This window comes from Pelophylax lessonae (genome assembly GCF_965119305.1).
Source record: "Pelophylax lessonae genome assembly, chromosome: 11".
In the NCBI taxonomy this organism is placed as follows: Eukaryota; Metazoa; Chordata; class Amphibia; order Anura; family Ranidae; genus Pelophylax; species Pelophylax lessonae.
In genome coordinates, this window is record NC_138778.1 from 173,378,632 (window position 1) to 173,401,854 (window position 23,223).

Genomic DNA, 23,223 nt, shown 5'->3' on the forward strand with positions numbered 1-23,223 from the left:
AAAATGTTAAAAATATTGTTATTTTTTCAAAATAAATGCTCTTTTTTTGTTTATAGTGCAAAAAGTAAAGATCGCACAAAATACCACCAAAAGAAAGCTCTGTTTGTGGGAAAAAAAGGACGTAAATTTCGTTTGGGTACGGCGTCGTACGACCGCGCAATTGTCAGTTGAAGTCGCACAGCGCCGAATCGCAAAAAGTGGCCTGGACGGAAGACAGCAAAATCCTCCGGTGGTAAAGTGGTTAAAAAAAAACTAAGCAGTAAAGTTAGCCCAATTTTTTGTATAATGTAAAAGATGATGTTATCCCGAGTATCGTGATCTTTATTCTAAGCAAAAAAACAGTGATTCTTATTTTATCCAGAATCGTGAAGCTCTAATATATATATATTACACACACACACACTCAAACACACACACACATATACACAGGGGTGGTACAGGTGAGACAAGGACGGGGAGAGGGACGGTGGAGACCTCCAGGATCTGTGTAGTCAAAGAAAAAAGAAAAACAAGGGAGCTCCCTCTGCAGCCTCATCTTTCCCTAAGCCCTCAGTCCACTGTACTGAGTGACCGGCTTAGTCCAGATGGAGCCCCTGCATGCTAGTAGGAGGCCTGACACAGATGCTGCGCTCCTGCTCTGCCGAATACAAATACCTGAGGCACATACAGTAGGTTAATGGCATTTTTATAATAATTGTAAAACTTGTGTTTCCTGTTTAGGTGGGAAGAGTCACACTCTATTCATGTACTGTCCTGGATGATGATTAGAGAAACCATAACCAATAATGACCTCATTGGTAATGTGGGTTACTACTTGTGACAAAAAAAAAAAAATGTAGATCAGAGAGAAGAAAATATATTTTTACCTTCTGAGCTTTATTTTTGGGCCTGTCATTCAGGAATAAATGTGGTGCAATTAAGTAGGGAAGAGAGGCCACACTTTGTTCTTCCAGTGATAAAAAGTCCTTGTGTGCTTCCTGCCTTTTGCCTATTACCATGGTAACACTAAATTGAAGCGGAGCTCCACCAAAAAGGGGAAGCTCCACTTCTTTGCTTCCCCCCCTTCTGCTGCCACATTTGGCATCTTTGGGGGGGGGGGGGGGCAGATACCTGTCAAAGCCAGGTACCCGCTCCCAGTTCCAGGAAAGATTGTCACAATCATTCTCCTTCTGAGAAATACACAGGTCTCAGTAGACAGCGGGACCATTCAGAAAGCACAGCGCAACTCGTGCATGTGCAGTAGGAAACCTGTGCATGCGCAATGCTTTAATTTCTGTTTCCCTTAGTGAAGATGTCAGTGCCTGCACCCAGAGCCGATGAACGGATCTGCTTGGGGTGCCGACATCATGGGCTCCCTGAACAGGCAAGTGTCCTTAAATTAAAAGTCAGCAGCCACAGTATTTGTAGCTGCTGACTTATTTTTATTTTTCCACAGGCTGAAACTCTATTAAATTGGATCTGTGCTCAATTTTAAAGCTATGATGTGCTTCCTTTTGCCTTTGTAGGCCAAAAATACTGATTCTTTGCTCCTGGCTGAATAAAGCGGAAGTCTTCCGTTTTTTTTTTTTTCTTCCCTGCAAAGTAAATGCATAATGTGCTAGTATGCATCGCATACTACCACATTATGTGACACTTACCTGCAAATGAAGCCCGCGTTGTCCTCGCTGGCGGCCGCATCCCTCTTCACCTGTCTTCTTTCCGGGTCTAAGGACTCCGGCTGTATTACTGTCCGGAGCCGTGTGACGTTACTCTACACAGCACAGGGCTCTAAAGAAACGGCACAGGCGGCCCTTTCTTACGAGTGCATGCGCCAATGATGTCATCGGCTGCATGCAATGTAAATATCTCCTAAACGGTACATGTTTAGGAGATATTTACAGAACCTACAGGTAAGCCTTATTATAGGCTTACCTATAGGTACAGGTTTTAAAGGTGGGTTTACAACCACTTTAAAGTGGTTCTAAAACCTGGGTGATTTTTACCTTAAAGTGGTGCTAAAGGTAAAAGTTTTTCCCTTTAATGCATTATCTGCATTAAAAGGAAAAATCTTCTCTGTGCAGCTCCCCCCCTTATACTTACTTGCGCCCAATCACAGTCCAGCGATGTGCACAAGAGCAGTGGCTCTATCCTCTTTCTCTCCCTCCTCACTGGGCAGATTGATAGCACCTGGAGCCATTGTCTCCTGCTGCTGTCATTTAAATCCTTTGACTAGGGATCAGGGCCGAGCCCCACTGTCTGAATCTATAGAGCAAAGCCCGCATGATTCCCCCCTAAATTATATAGAATGAGATTTTTGACTTCCCTTAAAATCCATTTCTCAGATGTTCATTGACGGACACAGCTCCTGATCTTCTTAACCATTGGGTTATACTGCCCCCTACAGGAGTAGGACACTAGGCAGAAAAGAAGTCTAGCTACGCCAATGGGCAGTACCAGGGGGTATACTCCCATTCTCTGCTATAGGTACTCAGTTTAGTTACAAGCAGTGTCAGGAGAATTATAACTCCACAGAGGGTTGGGTGCTGTGTACCTCAATGAACATCAGAGAAATGGATTTTACGGCAAGTCAAAAATCCCATTTTCTCTTTCGTCCATTGACAGACAGCAACTGATCATTTAACCATTGGGACGTTCCAATGCAGTGTTAAACATGAGGGGTGGGAACAACAAAAGAAATTCCCAAGGCTAAACTATAGCCAACCAGGTAAACAGGAGCTCAACCAAAACAACTGGAGCCCACCTAAAAAAAAACAATACACCCTCAGCAGCCTGCAAAACTTTGCGACCAAAGGAGGCATCCGCAGGTGCCAACACATCCACGTTATAGAACTTTGTGAAAGTGTGCATCGACAACCAGGTGGCCGCCTTGCAAACCTGCAACACTGACGCCTGATGACGGAAGGCCCAGGAGGCACTGAGCGCCCGAGTAGAATGCGCCTTGACAGGGAAAGGAGGAACCTGACCCTTGATGGAAAAGGCCTGAACCACCGTCTCTCTGAACCATGTGGAAATGGTCGCAGAGGAAGCAGACAACCCTTTTTGAAGTCCATCCATGCAAAGCAATTTCTTTCAGGAGTTTTGGCTTGGGACAAAGGGAAGGCAACACAATGTCTTCATTCAAATGAAAATCAGAGACAACCTTTGGAAGGAACGACGGACAGGGGCGAAGAACCACCTTATCTCTGTGAACCACCAAGTAAGGTGAACGACAGGATAACTTTTAAACGCCAATTCCGACACCCTGCACACAGAGGTGAAAGCCACCAAAAAGGCCACCTTCTAGGACAGCGTAAGCAGGAGAATTTCCCAAAGATTCTCAAAAGGGAGGCTTCTGAAGGACAGAGCACCAAATTGAGGTCCCATTTTTAAAGTCCCACGCACTGATACAATCAGTGCATCCACCAGCGCCTTTTAATGCACGGTTGCAGAAGTGGAGGACTCATCTTCACTATCTAAGAACTCAGGGCGGGTAGTCGCAGACCAAGCAGAGTGTTCCACGTACGCGGTGGCCAAATCAGATTTAGGATCTGAGGAGACAGATGAGGCAGGGGATTGCAGGGGGCACTTTTTGCTAGCCGTCCCCCAAAAACCACCTCCATCCGGGACACAAAGGACACCAGGACCGCCGTCAGTGCATCGATAGATAGTTGGGACCTGGAAGGCCCTGCAGCCTCAGAGGGGATCAGGTGGGAAAATGTGCTCCAAAGACTTCATGAGTCAATATGGGGACCCCACAGAAAAAGGTGTAAAAACACTGCTATGAGACACCCCCACCGCTCCGGCAGCACCACTCGGTCGCCAGTAACAGAGCACCTAATTCGATCGTCAGCAGGGAGAGGACCCCACCAGACTCATCACCCAGCAAAAACAGGCACCTGCAGCCACCAGAATAATCTTCACTCCACGTGCGGCGAACAGAAAGTGAAAAGATCCAGGAGTCAGCACCAGGGGATGAAGCTGCGCTCCCACCGCCAAAATCGCCACCCACAGGGCTCCACTGTCATGGCTGCCGCTATTTTCAATGACAGACCACCGCAAAATGGCTGCCAGACTACATAAACATGGCCTCCATGCATTTATCACAGGCTACAGCAAAATGGCGGCCCCCGCGTGGCACCATGAGGCTCCCAGGGACCCAGGAAGGATCCCTGGAACTCAGAAAAAGGGACAGGCAGAAAGGCCGGCCTCTGGCAGGAGCCCCCACCAGGTACAGCCCCCCGCCACAGTCGATCGCCGACAGCGCACCCACTGCCCCTATCGCCAGCACAGCACCCTGCTCCCACCCCAGGCGGTGTACCAGGCCACCCCACAGCCCCAGGGTCAGTAAGTGGGGGGAACGATATGGCCCACATGGTTCACCAGACCAATGAGGGGGGATGCCTAATAGGAAGGAGGGGAACCCAGGGGTCAGACCGTCCCACGGAGGGGCCCACATCCACCCCAAAACCCTCCAGGGGGAGAAGGGGAGAATACCAGAATCCAGGCGGGCACCGCTCCAGACAGAACCTCCTCTCCATTGAAATGGGGGGCTGTTGGCCAGGAAGAACGGTACGACTCGGGCTGAGACCCGCTTGTATGCAACCTTGTGAGGCGGTTAACTCTCAGGCCAGGTCCTGTCCGGTGGTGCTATATCGCAGCCGAACCTAGCGCAGAGCTGAAGGGCCGCACGTGCTCGCTGGCCAGACTGGGATGACCACTGGATCTAGCCCACCGCCCAGTCCGGCAGTTGATTGTAGATCTCACAGGAAAAAATAAAAACAGGAGAAAAGAATTCTATGTAAAAATAATAAAATTGCAAGGACCGGAAATCCCAGCAAGGAACTAGGTCCTTACTCCTGACTAGGCAGAAAAAAAAAACTGAGTAACAATAGCAGAGAGAGGGAGTATACCCCCTGGGACTGCCCATAGGCGTAGCCAGACTTTTTTTTCTGCCTAGTGTCCTACTCCTGTAGGGGGCAGTATAACCCAATGGTTAAGACGATCAGGAGCTGTGTCCGTCAATGAACAAAAGAGAAATATATATCTCCTTTAGAATTGCTTTAATGCATTCCCTGCATTAGGGGAAAAAACACCCCACTAATTCCCTCCCTAAACAGTTACCTGAGCCTGTCAGGGAACCAGCGCTATGCCCGGCTGCAGTCTTTTCTCCTCTCGTCCTCTTCTCACAGGGAGTCAAGCAGCAGCAGGAACCATTGGCTCTGGTTGTCAATCAAATGCTATGAGTAGAGACTGGAGGTGGGGCCTGAGCCACCCTGTGTATGTTGTGGACACAGACCGCGTGGTTTGGGAGCAAGCCCGCAGGTGTGCCCCCACAACAAGCACGGAGAAAAGGAGGAGCCTAGAACACCAGTGGGGAACCCAAGAAGAGGTGGTTCTGGGCTGCTCTTTGTAAAACAATTACACTGAGCAGGTAAGTATAACATTTGTTATTTTGAGAAAATTAAATCTAGTCTTTACAATAACTTTAAGTTTCACTTGCTACTGGGAATTTTGGATAAGTTCCACTAACAGTCTAACTAAAGTGCCTTTAGTGGCCAAGGAGACAGTCTGTTTGGACAGTGGAACAAGAGTTGGAAGGCCTTAACAAAGAAGTCAAGGAATGTCAAGAGTTGTGGAATTCCCCTACACATTAAGGCCCCGTTCACACTGGGGCGATCCGACTTCCCGGGGCGACCTCATAGGTCCGTCGAACCTTCAGAGCGCATGCGCCGCAGACGTCAGCGGCTGCCTGCAGGGAAAATATCTCCTAAACCGTGCAGGTTTAGGAGATAATATTTGTACCTACAGGTAAGCCTCATTATAGGCTTACCTGTAGAGCAGGCAGGTGCCTCATTATAGGCTTACCTGTAGAGCAGGCAGGTGCCTCATTATAGGCTTACCTGTAGAGCAGGCAGGTGCTCTTTGATAACATGTTATATCATTAATATGGGTGTACCATGTTACCAAAAGATAAACTTATCCTTTAAGAGGTGTTTACTCTTGACTTAGGCTGGGTTCACACTAGCTGCATTTGCAGCTCACAAGAGGCAGTCCGGTGCGTCCCTGTTCTCGGTTTCAGGTGTGATTCAGGTCTGAATTTTCACCTAAATTCAGACCTGAAACTGAGCCAAAGACACACAAGACCCTTTCCCAGTGCGGGCCACGGCCTCCCTGGAGCTGTGTGAACCAGCTCCATTGACAGCCAATCACACTCTCCTGTCAAGCGAATTGGATGCGGGGTTTTTACCTGCATCCAGTTCGCATAAGTGTGAACCCAGCCTTATGCATCAGTCAATTTCTTTAGGGTGCATAAGCACAGAAAACAGAGTGTGAACTGTTGTTTTTGCACTAAACATGAATTCATGATTAATTCCCTTGACTTAAACTTGCAAAAAAGGGAATTCCCACACTGCCAAAAAAAAAAAAAAAAAAACACTAAAAATGCATAAAAACTTCCTGACTGAAGTCTCTTTTGAAACTAATGCCCCGTACACACGTGCAGATTATCTGAAGACTTTTGTCTGCAGACTTACCTTTTTTATGTAGTGCAAGGGCCTGCCGGATTGCATACAAATTGAAAGTGTTTAGGTTTGACCTCATATTATATGGTTTTGGTAAGTCTGCAGACAAAAGTCTTCAGATAATCTGCACGTGTGTACGGGGCATAACACATCAGAGTGGTGATCTACTCTGCCCCAGCTGTGCTGTGTGGTTTCTGCGATCAATCTCTACATCACTACAGAATACAATAGTGGGGACATAGAAGAGCGACACTCCCAGTAGTGTTGGTTTCAGAAGAAACTTCAGCAGAAGTTTCAAGAGTTTTTTTTTTTTCTTTCTTTGTCCCTGTTGGAGAAACCCCCCCTCCCTCCCCTATTTATCCTGGTAACCATTGTCATCAAGACAGAAAGTAAGGGGAAATCCAAAATTTTACAAATGTCACTGCAACAGGAAGAGAGAAATCCTTCAAATAAAAAGAAGTGTCAAACATAGGATTTCCCCACTTCCTTACATATATTTGGGATGGGAAGTAAAGAAAAAAAAATCCACTCATGGGGATTTACACATCATCCTCTACAAAATGAACAAAAAAGAAAAAAAAATGTTGGCTGGATCTCTACCTTAAAGTGTAACTTCACTCTCTCAATTAACTTTAATTTTCATGCTGCTAGCATTAATAAATAGATAGGAAAGTAGATTATATTTATTTTTTTTAACCTATTTTTTTTTAAACACTCCTTTAGTTAATTCCTGGTTTCCAAGCCTAAGCAACTTATGTCATACATCCCAGGAGTCATCAGGAGGGGAGGAGGGTTTTTCCCAGCTAAGCACACCCTCCTGTCTGCATGCCTGATCTAAGGGCAGGAAGTAAATGCTACATAAATCATCTGCCCTCACTCAAGATGACCATGTCCAGAAATGTGGGGGGGGGTATTTTTCAAAGTAATTTCTCAGATGGATGGGGCAGTTTGCTTTGAATATTAAAAATTTATTCAATTGTGCTTTTGATTTGTGGTGCTAAGGTGCAGTGGAGCTCCACTTTAAAGGATACTTTCACCTTTAAAAAAACAAATAAATGCACATCTTTTTGCAGGTAAAAAAAAAAAAATGTTCACTTTTTTTTTTTTGGGAGCCCAGAAAGCATTGCACCCACAATCAGCAGATCATGGCTGCTATGCAGGGCTCCTGCAGACTCTGTGTGTAAGTTTATTGGATAAAACAAAGGGTATGGTACTCACAAAAGGTGATAAAAAGCATTATCCATGATATCCATAATATCCATTGAGAGAAAACGTCAATCCAGTGGTGTATTCAGGATGGCCTCCAGCGGTCACGGCTCCCGCGGTCTTTGCCGATGGAAGTGCCGGTAACCACCGGCAAAGACTGCGGGAGCCGTGACCGCTGGAGGCCTTTCCTGAATTCCCCACTGGATTGACGTTTTCTCTCAATGGATATTATGGATATCATGGATAATGCTTTTTATCACCTTTGTTTGTGAGTACCATACCCTGTGTTTTATCCAATAAACCTTTCATGCTGCACTTAGATTGGTGCTTGTGCTCTCTCTAGAGCTACAAGCCAACAGCTGCAAAGGCTGCCGGACCTTGTAGTTTTCTTTTCACAGAAGTCTTTGAATTGAGTGACGTGGCCAGATGGGCAAAGATCGCTGGCTCTCTGTCACATCAGGGAGCCGGGGAGGTCCGGGGGCGGGTGGGATTATAACATGTTAAATGGGACACTCTGAATATGGGTGACACGTAACATGTTACAACAGGTGAACTTATCCTTTAAAGAGGAGCTCCAGTTCCCCCCCCCCCCCCACAAAAACTAAAAGTCAGCAGCTAAAATTACTGTAGCTGCTGACTTTTAATATAAGGGCACTTACCTGTCCAGGGATCCAGCGATGTCCGCACCTGAGCGGATTCTTTAATCGGCTTTGGGCCTCAGCAACTTAACTAAGGGGAACCGGCTTCTGGCTTCACAGACAGTTTCCTACTGCACATGCGCGATTCGCACTGTGCTTTCTGAATGGTCCAGCAGTCTTATGGGACTTGTGCTGTGTCCCATAAGGCTGTGGAGGAAGGAGGGGAGGGAGCGACCATGAAGATCTGACCAGAAATGGGAGCGGATACCTGTCAAAATCTGGTACCCACCCCCCCCGCCAAACAAAAGTGCCAAATGTGGCAGCGGAAGAGATGCAAGCAAGCAGAACTAGGGATAGACCGATTATCAGCAAGGCCGATATATCGGTGGCTGATATGCACTTTCCCCGATATATCGGTATCGGCCCCCGGAACTGGCTGATATTTTTGTGATGTCATTCTGCCTTCTTAGGCCGCCTCCCTCGCCTTGGACAGCCTCATCTGGAGTCGGGACTAGTCTCCCGGGAATGTATCACAGCCATACACCCACCCACAGCAGCCTGGTGCCAGCCAGCCACCCACATCCACAGGCCCTGTACCAGCGAGCCAGCCAGCCAGCCACCCACAGGCCCTGTACCTGCCAGGGACAGGCATTGTACCAGCCAGCCATCCACAGCCTCTGTGCCAGCCAGCCACCCACAGGGTGCTAGCCAGCCACCCACAGACAGGGTGCCAGACAGCCGGTGACCCACAGGCCGTGTACCAGCCAGCCACAGTACCAGTCAGCTGCCCACAAGCCCTGTACCAGTCAGCCAGCCAGCCACCACAGGGTGCCAGACAGCCAGCCACCCACCACAGGGTGCCAGACAGCCAGCCACCCACCACAGGGTGCCAGAAAGCCAGCCACCCACCACAGGGTGCCAGACAGCCAGCCATTAAGAATTAAACAAAAAATTAACATGTTCAGTACCAGATTTGTGTCAAAAATTGTCTTGATTTTTCAAAACTTTAAATGTACAAAATATCGGCCCATATTGGCCAAAACAGATACATTGTGACCAAAATATCGGTATCGGCCCTGAAAAAACCATATCGGTCTATCCCTAAGCAGAACTTCCCCTTTTTGGTTGAAACATTTAAAAACAAAACCACTGTTCCGCAGACTCCAACATTTAGCTTGGAGAAGTGCTTGAACCACATGTACAGGATGATTTAAAAAAAGTAGGGTTTGCTCACAACACCTAATCAGTGTGTGTGCTACATTTTATTTCCATGAGCAAGCAAATATCAGCTAAAACCTGGCTGAATGCTAAGTGTCAAGTCCCAAAAGGATGAACCATGGAGCCCTGCCATGGATGAGCGGGTATATACAGAGACAACTATTCCATAATTAGCAACAGATCTGAAAAACATCCAGCATACCATCCACATGAAAAGACCGTTTGCTACTCACCATTTGAGCTTATCATTGGCTCCCGAGGAGAAAGTGGAGCTTTTGATCACCTCCCCCATCTCCTCTCGGCAGAAACTAAAGTTATTGATGGTCCACATGTAGGAAAACTTCACGACTTTTATCTGAAGGGGCATATACAAACGTAAATTGTTACCTGAAAGCCCATAATAAAACTAAGAGCTGACAAAGCAAGATATTGTAAGACAACTTCAGTAAAAAGTATAAAGAAAAGGTGACCTGTGTATAACACCAGCTTTCAGCCACGGGGCCAGTGGACATCTCAGCCGGGGGAGGGGGACTTGGTACTCGCGACATCGCCAGTTTGACGGATTTTGTGAGGCAGAGAAAAGAGCCCTGACGGGCCTTCTCCTGTTGGAGGAAACAGACAACAAAACTAAATATCAGAAACCTAAAAACCCTCATACAAAGCACTTTATCAGAATCATAGACATGCAGTTTATCAAAACAGTAAGGAAAACTATTCAAAGGTAACTTATACTGAGAAAAATACAGAAGCTGCCTCTACTGACTTCTATCTGAAAATGCTTGTTGCCTGGCTGTCACACTGGTCTGTCGCTGACCCAGGACAATCATGCAGATTAGAAAGTCAGAATTTTTTGTTCTAAATGAGTCATAAAGAAAATAATGCAGCCACTGGATCTACATGACAGCCAAGGAGCAAGGATTTTAAAAGATAAATTCAACTTTGTGAACATGTTACATCCATATTTAGGGTATAACATGTTCAGCGTCTACCTGCTCTCCCCTGAACCCCCTATGACAGCAGGTCGGGGATCTTCTCCTCACACCTGCTGTCACAATTCAAAAAGAGCTCCACCATGTGGGGCTCTGCCCACACAACCTGCATCATTCATTCACAGAGCTCTATGAATTAATGAACTACAAGTACCATCAGCCTTTCCAGCTTGTAGTTCTCAAGGTCAATGATGAGCTCTCTGAGTTAAATGATCTTCCTGTCATTCAATGACTGTCTGCCTGTATCGGAGGAACGGACAGACAGCTACACAGACAGTCTGCAGGAGAATGCTGTTACACCTGCGATCTGGTAAACGCGTGTTTAATGCTGTACAGCAGCTATGTCTAAACTATGGCCCTTCAGCTGTTCAGGAACTACAATTCCCATCATGCCTAGTCATGTCTGGGAACGTCCGAGATTTACAATGCCTCATGGGAATTGTGGTTCTTGAACAGCTGGAGGGCCATAGTTTGGACACCCCTGCTGTACAGGGTCCTAAAAAAATAAATAATAAACGCATATTTTTAAATTTTTTTTAACCTGAATGACAATGTGTATTTTTTTTTTAAAGATGAACTTATCCTTTAAGAGCCACTGAGGCGATCCGACTTGCCGGGGCGACCTGTGAAGTCGCGGTGCACAGCGCGCACCGCGACCTCGGAGCTTCATATCATTGAAGTCAATGCAGGTCGCTCCAGGTCGCCCCAAAGTAGTACAGGACCCTTTTTCTAAGTCGGAGCGACTTGTGTCGCTCCTATTAGGACGGGTCCTGTGCTAATCTATGGCAGGCGACCAAGTCGCCTTACAAGTCGCCCCAGTATGAACCGGCTCTAAGATTAAAGATGCACCGAAACTTCAGGTGCCAAAACCTTTTGTCTGCAAATATAAAAAAGGTGCCAATAATGGCACTGAAAATGCACGCGAATTTGCGATGATTTTACAGCGATTGTACCACATTTTACTGTGCTTATGGTTTGCTGTTAATAGATTATGTGACTCAAAAACTGCATCAAAACCATAACACGTGTGCGTTATTGATGTGTTCTTGCAGCGTTTTCAATTCATTTTAACAGGGAGGAGCGTGTTTGGTGGAGTTTTTATTAACTGAACAAGAATGCAGCAAGCAGGGGTTTGAACACCACAACAGAAGTGCAACAAACCAGTGTGAAGGCATACATAGAATTTAAAGGGATACATTTTTCTTGAGCTTTTCTTGCACTAGAGATGCCAATAATGGCCGACAATTAATTCATACTCATTTAAATTCATGATATTAAATAAAAAGTCAAATACAACAATAAATATTTTTTTAAAAACGGTCGGTTTTGGTTTTCGGCCTAATGCATCCTGCATTTTCGGTACCAAAATTTCTATTCTGTGCACCTCTATTTAAGATGGAGAGGTCAGCATTGACAACCTTCACACTTCAGCTTAGGATCCTTTGTAAGTAAAGAATCCTTTTTTAAGAAAAAAATGCTAAAATGAAATACAGAATCCCTATATAATGATCAAAATAACACTAAATCAAAACCTGTGATAATACAAAAGGGGTATGAGAGATGATTACAGCCACACACACCTACACAGGTTGAACTGGATGGACCATTGTCTTTATTCAACCTCAACTACTATGTAACTATGCGATTAGTGGCAAATTCCATACAATAGTGTCCAAAATATATACAGTAGACTTCATTCAATAATAAAAAAAGGCCCAAAAAATACAACATGCAGTAAAAAAGACCACCACACAATCCAATGTGTAAAATCAGACAGAAAAATTGTTGCTTTAACCACTTGCCGACCGCCGCAAGTACATATACTGCGGCGGTCAGCCCCTCACAGGCAAAGTGATGTACCAGTACGTCACTAGCCTGTGAGGCTCCCGCACGGTCACGGACCCCCCGGCGCGTGTGAGCGGCGGACCCGATGTCCGCCGCTCACTCACGATCGTCCGTGACAGCGGGAGAAAGGCAGGCGGCTAGTGTAAACAAGCCACCTGTCATTCTCCCGTGTAGGAACAGTGATCATACGGTTCTACTATGTAGGACCGTTGATCAGTGTTCCTACACCTCAAGCCACAGCCAATCACAGTTAGAAGCACGCCCCTAGGGACACACACAGCCCCTCCCTCTCCCAAAAAGTTAACCCCTTCACTACCAGTGTCATTTTACAGTAACAGTGCATATATATAGCACTGATTACTGCAGTAATGTCACTGGTAACCCCAAAAGTGTCAAAAATGTCAGTCAAGGGTCCGATCTGTCCGCCCCAATGTCGCAGTCCTGAAAAAAAAAAAAAAACGCAGATCGCCGCCATTACTAGTTAAAAAAAAAAAACAACAAAAATGACAAAAATCTTTCCCTTTGTTAGTAAACGCGATAACTTTTGCGCAAACCAATCGAAATACGCTTTTTGCTATTTTTTTTACCAAACATATGTAGCATAAAACAAATTGGCCGAAAATGTTAAAAAAATTTGATTTTTACATTTTTTTGGGGGGAATTTCATATAAAAAAATGTGAAAAATAGTTATTTTTGCAAAATTGACGCTCTTTTTTTGTTTATAGCGCATGATCAAAAAATCGCACAGGTGATCAAATACCACCAAAAGAAAGCTCTGTTTGTGGGAAAAAAAGGACGTCAAATTTGTTTTAGGTACAGCGTCCCAATAGTCCGTTAAAGTCACGCAGTGCCGAATCGCAAAATACCCCCTGGTCGGAATGGGGGTAAAATCTTCCAGGGCTTAAGTGGTTAAACAAAATAAAAAAAAAATAATAATTTTCTCAAAAAGGCAGCACACCATAAACTTATCAATATTTATAATCCCCCACCTTGCCGATCCAATGTCAATCAGGATTGGACTCTGTTGGACTGTGTACTCTGTTGGACTGTGTGCTGGACAGTTGCATGCTGTAATTTTTTGGACATTTTATTAATGAATGAAGTTTCTATATCTATGGTATTTAGCACTAATCACATTAATATCATCACAGTTTCGGATTTAGTGTTTTTTCCATAAGGATTATGTATATCACTTGAGTGCTGCACATTGATTTTCTTCTAGTAACAATTGTATGAGGATGGAGCACACATTGGGTTGCTAGCTTCCTTTTCAGTAGGGGATTACTGTGCGGTGACACATTTTTTGTTTTTAAGAGGTGCAATCTTATTAAACAGTCTGACAGTGGGTGGAGCTTAACTTGAAGTCAAGAGAGACAAGCTGAGCCACATTCTGCCTTCAGTCATTCTGCCTATGTATGCTGGAAATGTCACACTGACATTTCAATAAAATGAAATAAAAAAAATGAAACAGTGCCATTCACTTTAAAAGCGCAAGACAACGCTGGCCAGGACAGACACTTCTTGCACAGTAAAGCGCAGCGATTTACAATGCAGGAAGTGTAATCCAGCCTTAAATCTGAATCGCAGTAACGCCTTTTAACAGATGTGAAAAGAATTCCCAATAAACTCACCCAACAATCCAGTAAGAAATTCACAACAGTCACACGATCAGCAGAATGACAGGTAGATCCGATTCCAGAATACACCTCGAGTATCTGTCTTAACAAGAACAGAAATGTATTTAGAAGCTTCTACTCCATATCTAGTCTAACTAGTTCTGTATACCTGGGCTAGCCTATAACAAATGGAGGTGTTAGAATGCAAAGCTGTTACCAACAGCATCCCTTTAAATTGTATTTGGAGCTCTAAAAAAAAAAAATATATATATATATCTGATGAGTTGCTTGGGGCAACATCACCTCTTTTCCTATTCCATTACTCCAAAAAGACAGACTGGGGAAGATTTAGGCTCCGATTCCACCAGTGTGACTTGTCATGCGACTTTGGAAACAAAGTCGCATGACAAGCCACAGCCCATTGATTTCAATGGCACCCGTTGCAATCTATGCAACAAAGTTGCAGTGACTTTTGCACTACTTTGATTAGGGATGCACCGATCCAACTTTTTTGGTCCCGATCCCGATCTTTTGCTTTGTGAAATCGCCGATCCCGAGTCTGATCCGGAAGTACTGTTTTGTGAGCTTATAACAAAATAATACTTCTGGATCGGTATCGGCAGATACCTTATAACAATTGTGCATTTAAGAGGTTAAACTCCCCTCCTCCGACGGAACGAAAAGATAGGTTGTATTTATTGTGTTTACTTAACTGGGAGACAGGCAAATGCAGGAGGCTCTTTTTTTTTTTCCCTCTTTGACAGCTGTTCTCTGCTCCCTCATAGCTATGTAAAGAGCAAAACCGGATCGGCCCGTGGATCTGTTAATTTTTCCGATCCCCCGATCCAGCTATTATGGCCATATCGGCGCCAATATCCGATCCTAATATCGGATTGGTGCATCCCTAACTTTGATGTGACTTTTGATGTGACTGACAGTGTACAGCCAAATAAAAATTGCATCAAAGTAGCACTGCAAAGTCACACTGTAAATCGCACTACTTTGCCATCGCACTAGTGGAAACACAGCCTTACTAAAACTAATGCACACAGAATCTGGTGCAGCTCTGCAGAGAAACCAATCAGCTTCTAGGTTTTATTGTAAAACTTATTTGAACAAGCTGACGTTAGGAGCTGATTGGTTACCATGCACAGCCTCTCCAGTTTTAGTAAATCTCCCCCAATGCTCCTGTAAGTAAAACAATATGATTAGGGACCCCTTCTGTAAAATACACAATAGCAGAGGGCACCAGAGACATTCCACAAACATAAAGGAGCACAAAAAAGACAAGTAAAGCGTTTACAAGCCATAGAAAGCAGTGCTACCGTAGTATATAGAGATTTCCTGATACATTTTACTTTAGAACAATCAAGAAAATAAATTAGCAAAAGAATTCTACTCAGACTACTCTTACCTGGTCCTAAACCTTAGACATGAAATATGAACAAAGCATATCCCTCTATAGGTGTGTGTTTGTTATTGTACTAAGGCTTGGTTCACAAATATGACAATTCGATGCATTCTGAACTGCATCCAATTCACGACATTTGAACTAACACGGATTTCCACTAAAGCCATGCAAATACATTTTACCAAACGTTTTGGGGCGCCTGCCTTTATACGTACATGAAATTTAATTAATAGATGGACCTTGCTGAACTGAATTAGAACTGCCAGCTAGGCCTTCTCTCCAACATCAGTGCCTGACCTCACAAATGGTCAAACACTCCCATAGACACTCCTAAACCTTGTGGACAGCCTTCCCAGAAGAGTTGAAGCTGTTATAGCTGCAAAGGGTGGACCAACTCAATATTGAACCCTACGGTCTAACACTGGGATGTCATTAAAGTTCATGTGCGTGTAAAGGCAGGCGTCCCAATACTTTTGGTAATATAGTATATATGCGATGCATCCGCAGTGCGAATTTAAAAAGAGTCCTGTGCATTGAGCACTGTGGTGCGATTCAGCTGCAAATTCCAGGCTTACTGAGTTCTATGGGAACGCTTCAGAATCGCACATCTGTTCAGGATTTCAGCACAGACCGCTCTCCTACTACAGGAGTTGACACCCTTTATCTACGATGTATGGGCCAGCACCGAAAACGCAGCTATGACAAAAATTCAGTCCTGGGCCTTGCAAATTCGCAACAGAGCCGCATGAAAAAGGCACCGGAACCACTGAACAAATGCTTTTTTTTTTTTTGTAGTAAAAACGGACATACAATTCGCACCAGACATGTGTGAACCCAGCCTTTGCCCTTGTTCACATTGGAGTGACTTGCAATGCGATTTGACAGGTCGAATTGCATGAGAAGTTGAAGCCTATTGCTGGCAATCACACTGTTCAAATCAGTGGGACGCCGACTTTGCAGTGCCGCACCAATTTGAAGAAATGAAGACTGCAGATAAACCGGTACAACCTATGAAGGAGGAGTCGTTTCATCTCCGTGTATCATCTGAGACAAGTCACTTCACTGGGTATATAGAAGGGTTTACAACCACTTTAGAGTGGAACAAAACCGGAAATACTCACCTCCAACTTCCAGCGAAGTGGCGGTTGAATCCCTCACCAGCGATTGTCTATCTCCCCAGCCACTTCTGGGGGCTGGGGCTTTCGGCCTCCTGATTGGTAAGTCGCAGAATTCTGACATCCTGTCAGAATTCTGAATGCACACGGCAGTCCTTTATTCCGGAATATTTCCGGAGTATGCCGGAAATGCAGGCTGAGTAGCGCATGCACAGCGCAGTGTGCATTCAATAGAAGACTGATAGCGTACAGCATGTATTTACTGTTCAGTTCCGCTTGAAATGTTCACTTTTCATAATCAATGACCATTATGATACCAAGGACAGGTTTCCAAGGGGCATTTTTTCCACCCCTGAAATGTCCAAAAACCATCATAAAATCCAGACAATGCAATTAACAGACACAGGACCCACAGAAGCAACAGCATTGTGGAGTGTTCTATAGGAAAGTGCATGGCACAGCAGCGGTTATGGCTGCTTGAATACCGTAACCAGCAGAGGAGATTCCTCCTTTCCCGCGGTGTAACATGCATGATGAAATCTGTTGGTTTTTCTCATTCAGCCTGTGGGCTGCACAAGAGAAACCTAAACAGGTATGGTCACTGTAAGATGGACATGGAGCTTTAAATGCACTTGTAATAAGACAAATGAAAGCCCAACTCCAGCTACAACAAATCCCAGGCGCCAGGTCGCCATGGTGAAAAGAAGTTTCGTCCTGGCATCTGGGCAGCTGCCCGAATGCACACCCCTCCCCATGTATCCTGGGCTCTGCTTGCCCATCTGCGGGCCCAGGACCAGCATAGCGGGCACCGCTGGGTAAAGACGAGGGAGGAGAACGGACACACCTCCACTCTCCTCACCTTCTAGTTGTTGACCCAGAAGTAACATCCGACGTCACCTCCGGGTCCCCGATGACAGTTTCCCCGGCCATCAAGGCTGGGAAAGAATGTAATGCAGTGTGATGTGCATTGCATTACATTCAGAGGAGCACAGGGGAAGACATGCAGACATGGTTGCCTCATTAAAGAGAACCTGTTACCAAAAAAAAAAAAATCACATAGGGGACTTTTGTGATAGGAAAGAAAAATATAAGTAAAATAATATATATATTTTTTTTTAATTGTCCAAAAATTCACACCCAAGCACATAACATCCCCACCTATACACACACAAACAAACGCAGGCGGCGGGGCGCCTAAGCCTGAAAACATTGATTGCAATACACACTGGAATGAGAACAATAATTCTAATAATTTTATTCACTAGGTTGTCTGCTAAATAAAAAAATTATAATGTTGGGGGTTATAAGTAATTTTCTGAAAAAAATACTGATTTAAACTTGTAAACAAAAAGTGTCATAAAAAGCCTGGTCTTCCAGTGGTAAAGTTTTAAAACTAAATCCTGGAAGCTGATTGGTTTCTACATAGAGTTGCAATTCCTGGAGTCACACTTTAAGGCCTCGTTCACACCATGGTGCAGAGATGTCAGTTTTTCTGCACGTGTTCTGCAAGGACACACAAAGACAAAAATAAAAACAATTGTTCTTTACGTGTCCTGTTCCCACCACAAAACTTGTATCGCATGCAGTTTTTTTCTGCGCGGGAAAAAACTGACATGACATCAACATTGATGTGAATAGGGCACATAGCTGACACTGATGTGAAACTGATGTTGGTTTTCCCATCAGTTTTCATGCACATATGGTGTGAACGAGCCCTAAAGCGGAACTAAACACTCCTCCTATCCGTTTCAGCTAAGAAAGCTGCCATCTTAGTCTGATCTGTAACTGCCATAGTGCTGCACATGTCATCAATTATGACACCAGATATTTAACCACTTGCCGACCGCCGCACGACTATCTACGTGGGCGGTCAGCCCCTCACAGGCAAAGTGACGTAGGTCTACGTCGCTCGCCTGTGAGGGTTTAGGGAGCGAGCGCGCGCCGCCGGAGGCGCGCTACCGCTCCCGCGTGGTCACGGACCCCCCCGCGCGCGTGACCGGCGGACCCGATCGCCGCCGGCCACTCTGCGATCGGCGGGGGAGAGGGAGATAGTCAGGCAGCTTGTGTAAACAAGCTGCCTGTCATTCTCCTCTCTGTATGAGAGCTGATCACATGGATCTACTATGTAGATCCATTGATCACTCTGCATACAGTTGAAGCCACAGCCAATCACAGTTAGAATCACGCCCCTAGGGACACACACAGCCCCTCCCTCTCAAATAAAGTTAACCCCTTCACTACCAGTGCATTTTTACAGTAACAGTGCATATGTATAGCACTGATTACTGTAGAAATGTCACTGGTAACCCCAAAAGTGTCAAAAATGTCAGTCAAGGGTCCGATCTGTCCGCCGCAATGTCGCAGTACCGCAAAAAAAAAAAAAATCGCAGATCGCCGCCATTACGCGTTAAAAAAAAAACCAACAAAAATGACAAAAATCTTTCCCTTTGTTAGTAAACGCAATAACTTTTGCGCAAACCAATCAAAATACGCTTTTTGCGATTTTTTTTACCAAACATAGGTAGCATAAAACAAATTGGCCGAAAATATTAAAAAATTTTGATTTTTACATTTTTTTTTGGGGGAATTTCATATAAAAAAAAAGGGAAAAATATTGCTATTTTTGCAAAATTTACGCTCTTTTTTTGTTTATAGCGCGTGATCAAAAAATCGCACAGGTGATCAAATACCACCAAAAGAAAGCTCTGTTTGTGGGAAAAAAAGGACGCCAAATTCGTTTCGGTACAGCGTCGCACGACCGCGCAATTGTCCGTTAAAATCACGCAGTGCCGAATCGCAAAATGCCCTCTGGTCGTTTAGCAGCCAAATCCTCCGGGGCTTAAGTGGTTAAAGGTTTGACAGGTTGGGTAAAAGCACAAGCAAAGTGACAGTTGGAATTCCCGGAATGCCAGGAATGTAACTATTTTTTTGAAACGTTTAAATTGATGGATTTCCAGCAACAGTTCTTTTCTTACCTTCTAGAATAAGGTTTTACAAAAATAAATAAAAGTGGATCATTGTAAACACTCCTGTCAGCAGTAAATGGTTTATCTAACTGACACTTTTGGTCTGTTAGAGGAAGTTGAAAAATAACAGACTTACTGCTTACTGGCCAGGTCACCAGATAAAAAAGACAAAAAAGAAAAAGAGGGGCGCACCGACCTAGTGCATTACCATAAAAATATTTATTAAAATATTAAAAAGTGTACAAAGTACTCACAAGACTGGTGTGATACAACACACATCAAGAATAGCATATACAGTCTCCAAGGTAGCCAGGTCCCAATTGTGACGAATGAGCATGCAGATAGTCGCATGGGGCTGCTGTGGCTAGGCTGACGCGTTTCAGGGGCGAGCCCCCTTCCTCAGAGCCAAAAAAAATGCTGCTGCTTATTTTTTTTTGGCTCTGAGGAAGGGGGCTCGCCCCTGAAATGCACTAGGTCGGTGCGCCCCTCCTTTTCTTTTTTGTCTTTTCTACCAGTGGTTCTGGATACCCTTGATCCTGAAGGGGGCAGCAAGACCAAACAGCTCTCTTTACATCTGAGTTTGTAGTGCACCTCTTTCTACTCCATCAGACAGCACTTGAGCGCAGGAGGTTTTGTTTTTACTTGAATATACACCAGATAAAAAACCCTAAGGAACACCACGGAACACTTTTCAGAGGTCTAAATGCAGCCTTACAGCAACTTTCTTTTGGAAAATGAATAAACGTTGATCTTTGTAAGCACCTCATGGCACAGTTATATGGCTTGTCCCGACCCCTGTCCCTCTATACTACCTCTGGGACAGCTTTGCTCTATAACAATGGTAGGCAAACTTCAGCCTTTCAGCTGTCCCAGAACTATAAATCTCATCATGCCTATGCCTCATGCTTGTGGTTGTCAAGAGTCCTGCAATGCCTCATGGGACTTGTAGTTCCACAATAGCTGAAGGACCAAAGTCCGCCAATGCCCGGGTCTACCAGTAAATGTGAAAAGCGATATAAATAGACAAGCAAAATACAAAAAAATAAGTAAAAAAAATCATAATAAATACGATTACATGCTATCTTTTACCAGGGATGGGGACAGTTTAAGGACAAGCAGAGCTGCACGATTCTGGATAAAATGAGAATCACAAATTTTTTTGCTTAGAATAAAGATCACAATTCTCGGGGTAACATCTTTTACATTATACAAAAAATTTGGGCTAACTTTTATGTTTTTTAAATTCATTCAAGTGTATGTTTTTCCCCAAAAAACTGAGTTTGAAAGACTTCGGCGAAAAACAGTGTGACATAAAAGATTGCAACAATCGCCATTTTATTCTCTAGAGTCTCTGCTTAAAAAAAGAAAAAAAAATAATATATAATGTTCGGGGGTTCTAAGTAATTTTCTAGCAATAAATACTGATTTTAACTTGTAAGCAACAAGTGTCAGAAAAAGGCTTAAGTCTTTCAGCCCCGGTTCACATTAGTGCAATCACGGAGATCGCATGTACATGTAATTCGGAGCGCACTGCTCCTAAATTGCATGCGATCTTATGTGCAGTGCAAATTTCAGCCATACCTTTTTATCCGCTGCAGAATCGGATCGCACAGTGGTTCACACTTGTGCGATCCGATCCTGTGTGAACTGTCAGATCGCACTGCGATATGCGATCAAACTGGGGGTGTCATTAACATTTAATTGACACCCCCAGCATATTGCATATGGCAGTGTGAACTACCTGCGATTTGAATGCGATGCGGGAACCCACAGGTTTCCCGCATCGCAGATATGTGACTCGAGCCTTAAAGCGGTAGTATCCCGCTTTTTGACACTTTTACCTACAGGTAAGCCTATAATAAGGCTTACCTGTAGGTACAATTAATATCTCCTAAACCGGCACGGTTTAGGAGATATTTGCAGTGCATGCAGCCGCTCACATGAGCTGCGCATGCACTCTGAAGGTCCGTGGGGACCTTCAGTTTTGCTTGCCGGAAAATCACTCCCGCGCGCATGCACGGGAGTGACGCCGGGGCCGCCGAACCCGGAAAAGACGCCGAGGGATCATGGCAGCGCCCGCAGCAATGTCCGGGGGTCCGTGTCGGGGCTTCGTTCTAAGGTAAGTAATACATAATCAGCTATTATACGATGCACACTAGCTCATTATGCCTTTGTCTTGCAGGTTTTATTTTTGGGTGTACAACCGCTTTAAGCAGACCTCCACCCTAAAGGGGAAGCTTTGCTGGGTTGTTCCCCCCCCCCCCTGCCATTTGGCACCTTTTTTGACAGGTACCACCCCCCCCCCCCATAAGTTCAGCCCCCCTCCTCCTTTCCCCGGCCATTCATAAAGACTAGCGCACATGCGCAGTGGGAAAGCGGCTGTGAAGCTGCAAGGCTGTACTGCGGATTTCCCCCCACGAGGAACGGCGGCAGAAGCAACACCTGAGAGCCGACTGAAAAATCGCCTGGGGTGCCGATATCGCCAGATCCCTGGACAGGGAAGTGTCCTAATATTAAAAGTCAGCAGCTACAGTATTTCTAGCGGCCAAATTTTATTTTTTGGCGGGGGGGGAGCTGGAGCTCCTCTTAAAACTTGGAAAGCTTGCAGCTGATTGGTTGCCACCACTGCTGCTCCGGTTTTAGTAAATCCCCCTTGATATTTGGCAATATATGACTATTCCTGGAGCAGAGCGGAGCACACATGGGTCACATTGTAACATCGGTCATCTTCCAATACAAATCTGAGACTTATAAAGGAACTCAGAGATCATCAATAATAATAATAATACAGATGATATGGGGGCACACATACAGTAATGGGGGGTTCTCTGATCTCCCCCCTGTCTATAGATAACAATGGATGTTGTACACACAGGGTGAGGGAGCACTGATCAGGTGATCACAGATCCTGTGAGGAGATTGTTGTGATCCATCTGATGACAATACTGTTACATTACACATACACATATATATATATATATATATATACACTCACACACACTATACCTCAGCTCTATGGGTACAGAATAGTGATCACCCCACCACAGGAAGTGTTCATTCCAAGTCTTAATCAGCTGTCAGTTCCTGGTTCGTGGCCCCTCCCCCTAAGGCTCCCAGGGGCCCCTCTTGCCTCTGGGTTCGGCTGCCCTTCCCCCCCGGGGACCTCTGTTTCTCCCCCCTGGGCGCCTCACAGTCGGGGCAGGTCACACAGTGGCACCCTGTGGAGGGAGGGGGGGAGTTAGGGAAGGCTCACTATCCTACTAGCCAGAAACCCTGCAGAGGAGCAGCACGCATGCGCGAGCCGTGAGGCGGTGTGACGCAAGCGCAGTTGAGTCTTCCCTCACGAAGCTAGAAGCGACGCATGCGTAGAGTGAACTACTGGAGGGGGGCGCGCATGCGTGCTGTGAAAAGCGTCGACACTCACCGAATTGTCCGAAAACTCCGTCTAGGCTCTCTTAAGGGAGCTCACAGCGGTTTACCAGAACGGCAGCTGTCAGGGCACTGGCCGCCGGCGGTGCTGGGGTAGTTCATTTTCAAAAGCGACCCGACCGCCTAAGCACACGGCAGAACGTGACGGCCAGCCGTGACGTGAGGCGCTGCGAGGCTGGAGCTGCTGGGAAGGCGCGCATGCGCGGTGCGCCCAGCGAGTCCATACTTCCGCCAGTACTGAGGAATTTTCCCCTCATATTATTTACAGTAAACAGAGACTGTGGCCAAT

The 23,223-nt window shown here is 45.2% G+C and overlaps 1 protein-coding gene across 2 annotated transcripts in view; it reads right to left on the reverse strand.

Moving 5' to 3' along the window:
• Positions 1-22,813, reverse strand: part of SPOP (speckle type BTB/POZ protein) — a 77,643-nt gene extending 54,830 nt beyond the window's left edge. Inside the window, exons 1-4 of one of the 2 annotated variants that reach the window (XM_082272744.1) lie at positions 22,512-22,813; positions 14,029-14,112; positions 10,033-10,164; positions 9,796-9,917 (exon numbers count right to left, since the gene is read on the reverse strand). In XM_082272744.1, the coding sequence (XP_082128870.1) occupies positions 9,796-9,917; positions 10,033-10,110 (200 nt within the window). In that variant the 5' untranslated portion in view covers positions 10,111-10,164; positions 14,029-14,112; positions 22,512-22,813. Of the gene's footprint in view, positions 1-9,795; positions 9,918-10,032; positions 10,165-14,028; positions 14,117-22,511 lie in introns of both variants that reach the window. The other variant, XM_082272745.1, reaches the window with a different exon arrangement.
• Positions 22,814-23,223: the final 410 nt, after the last annotated feature.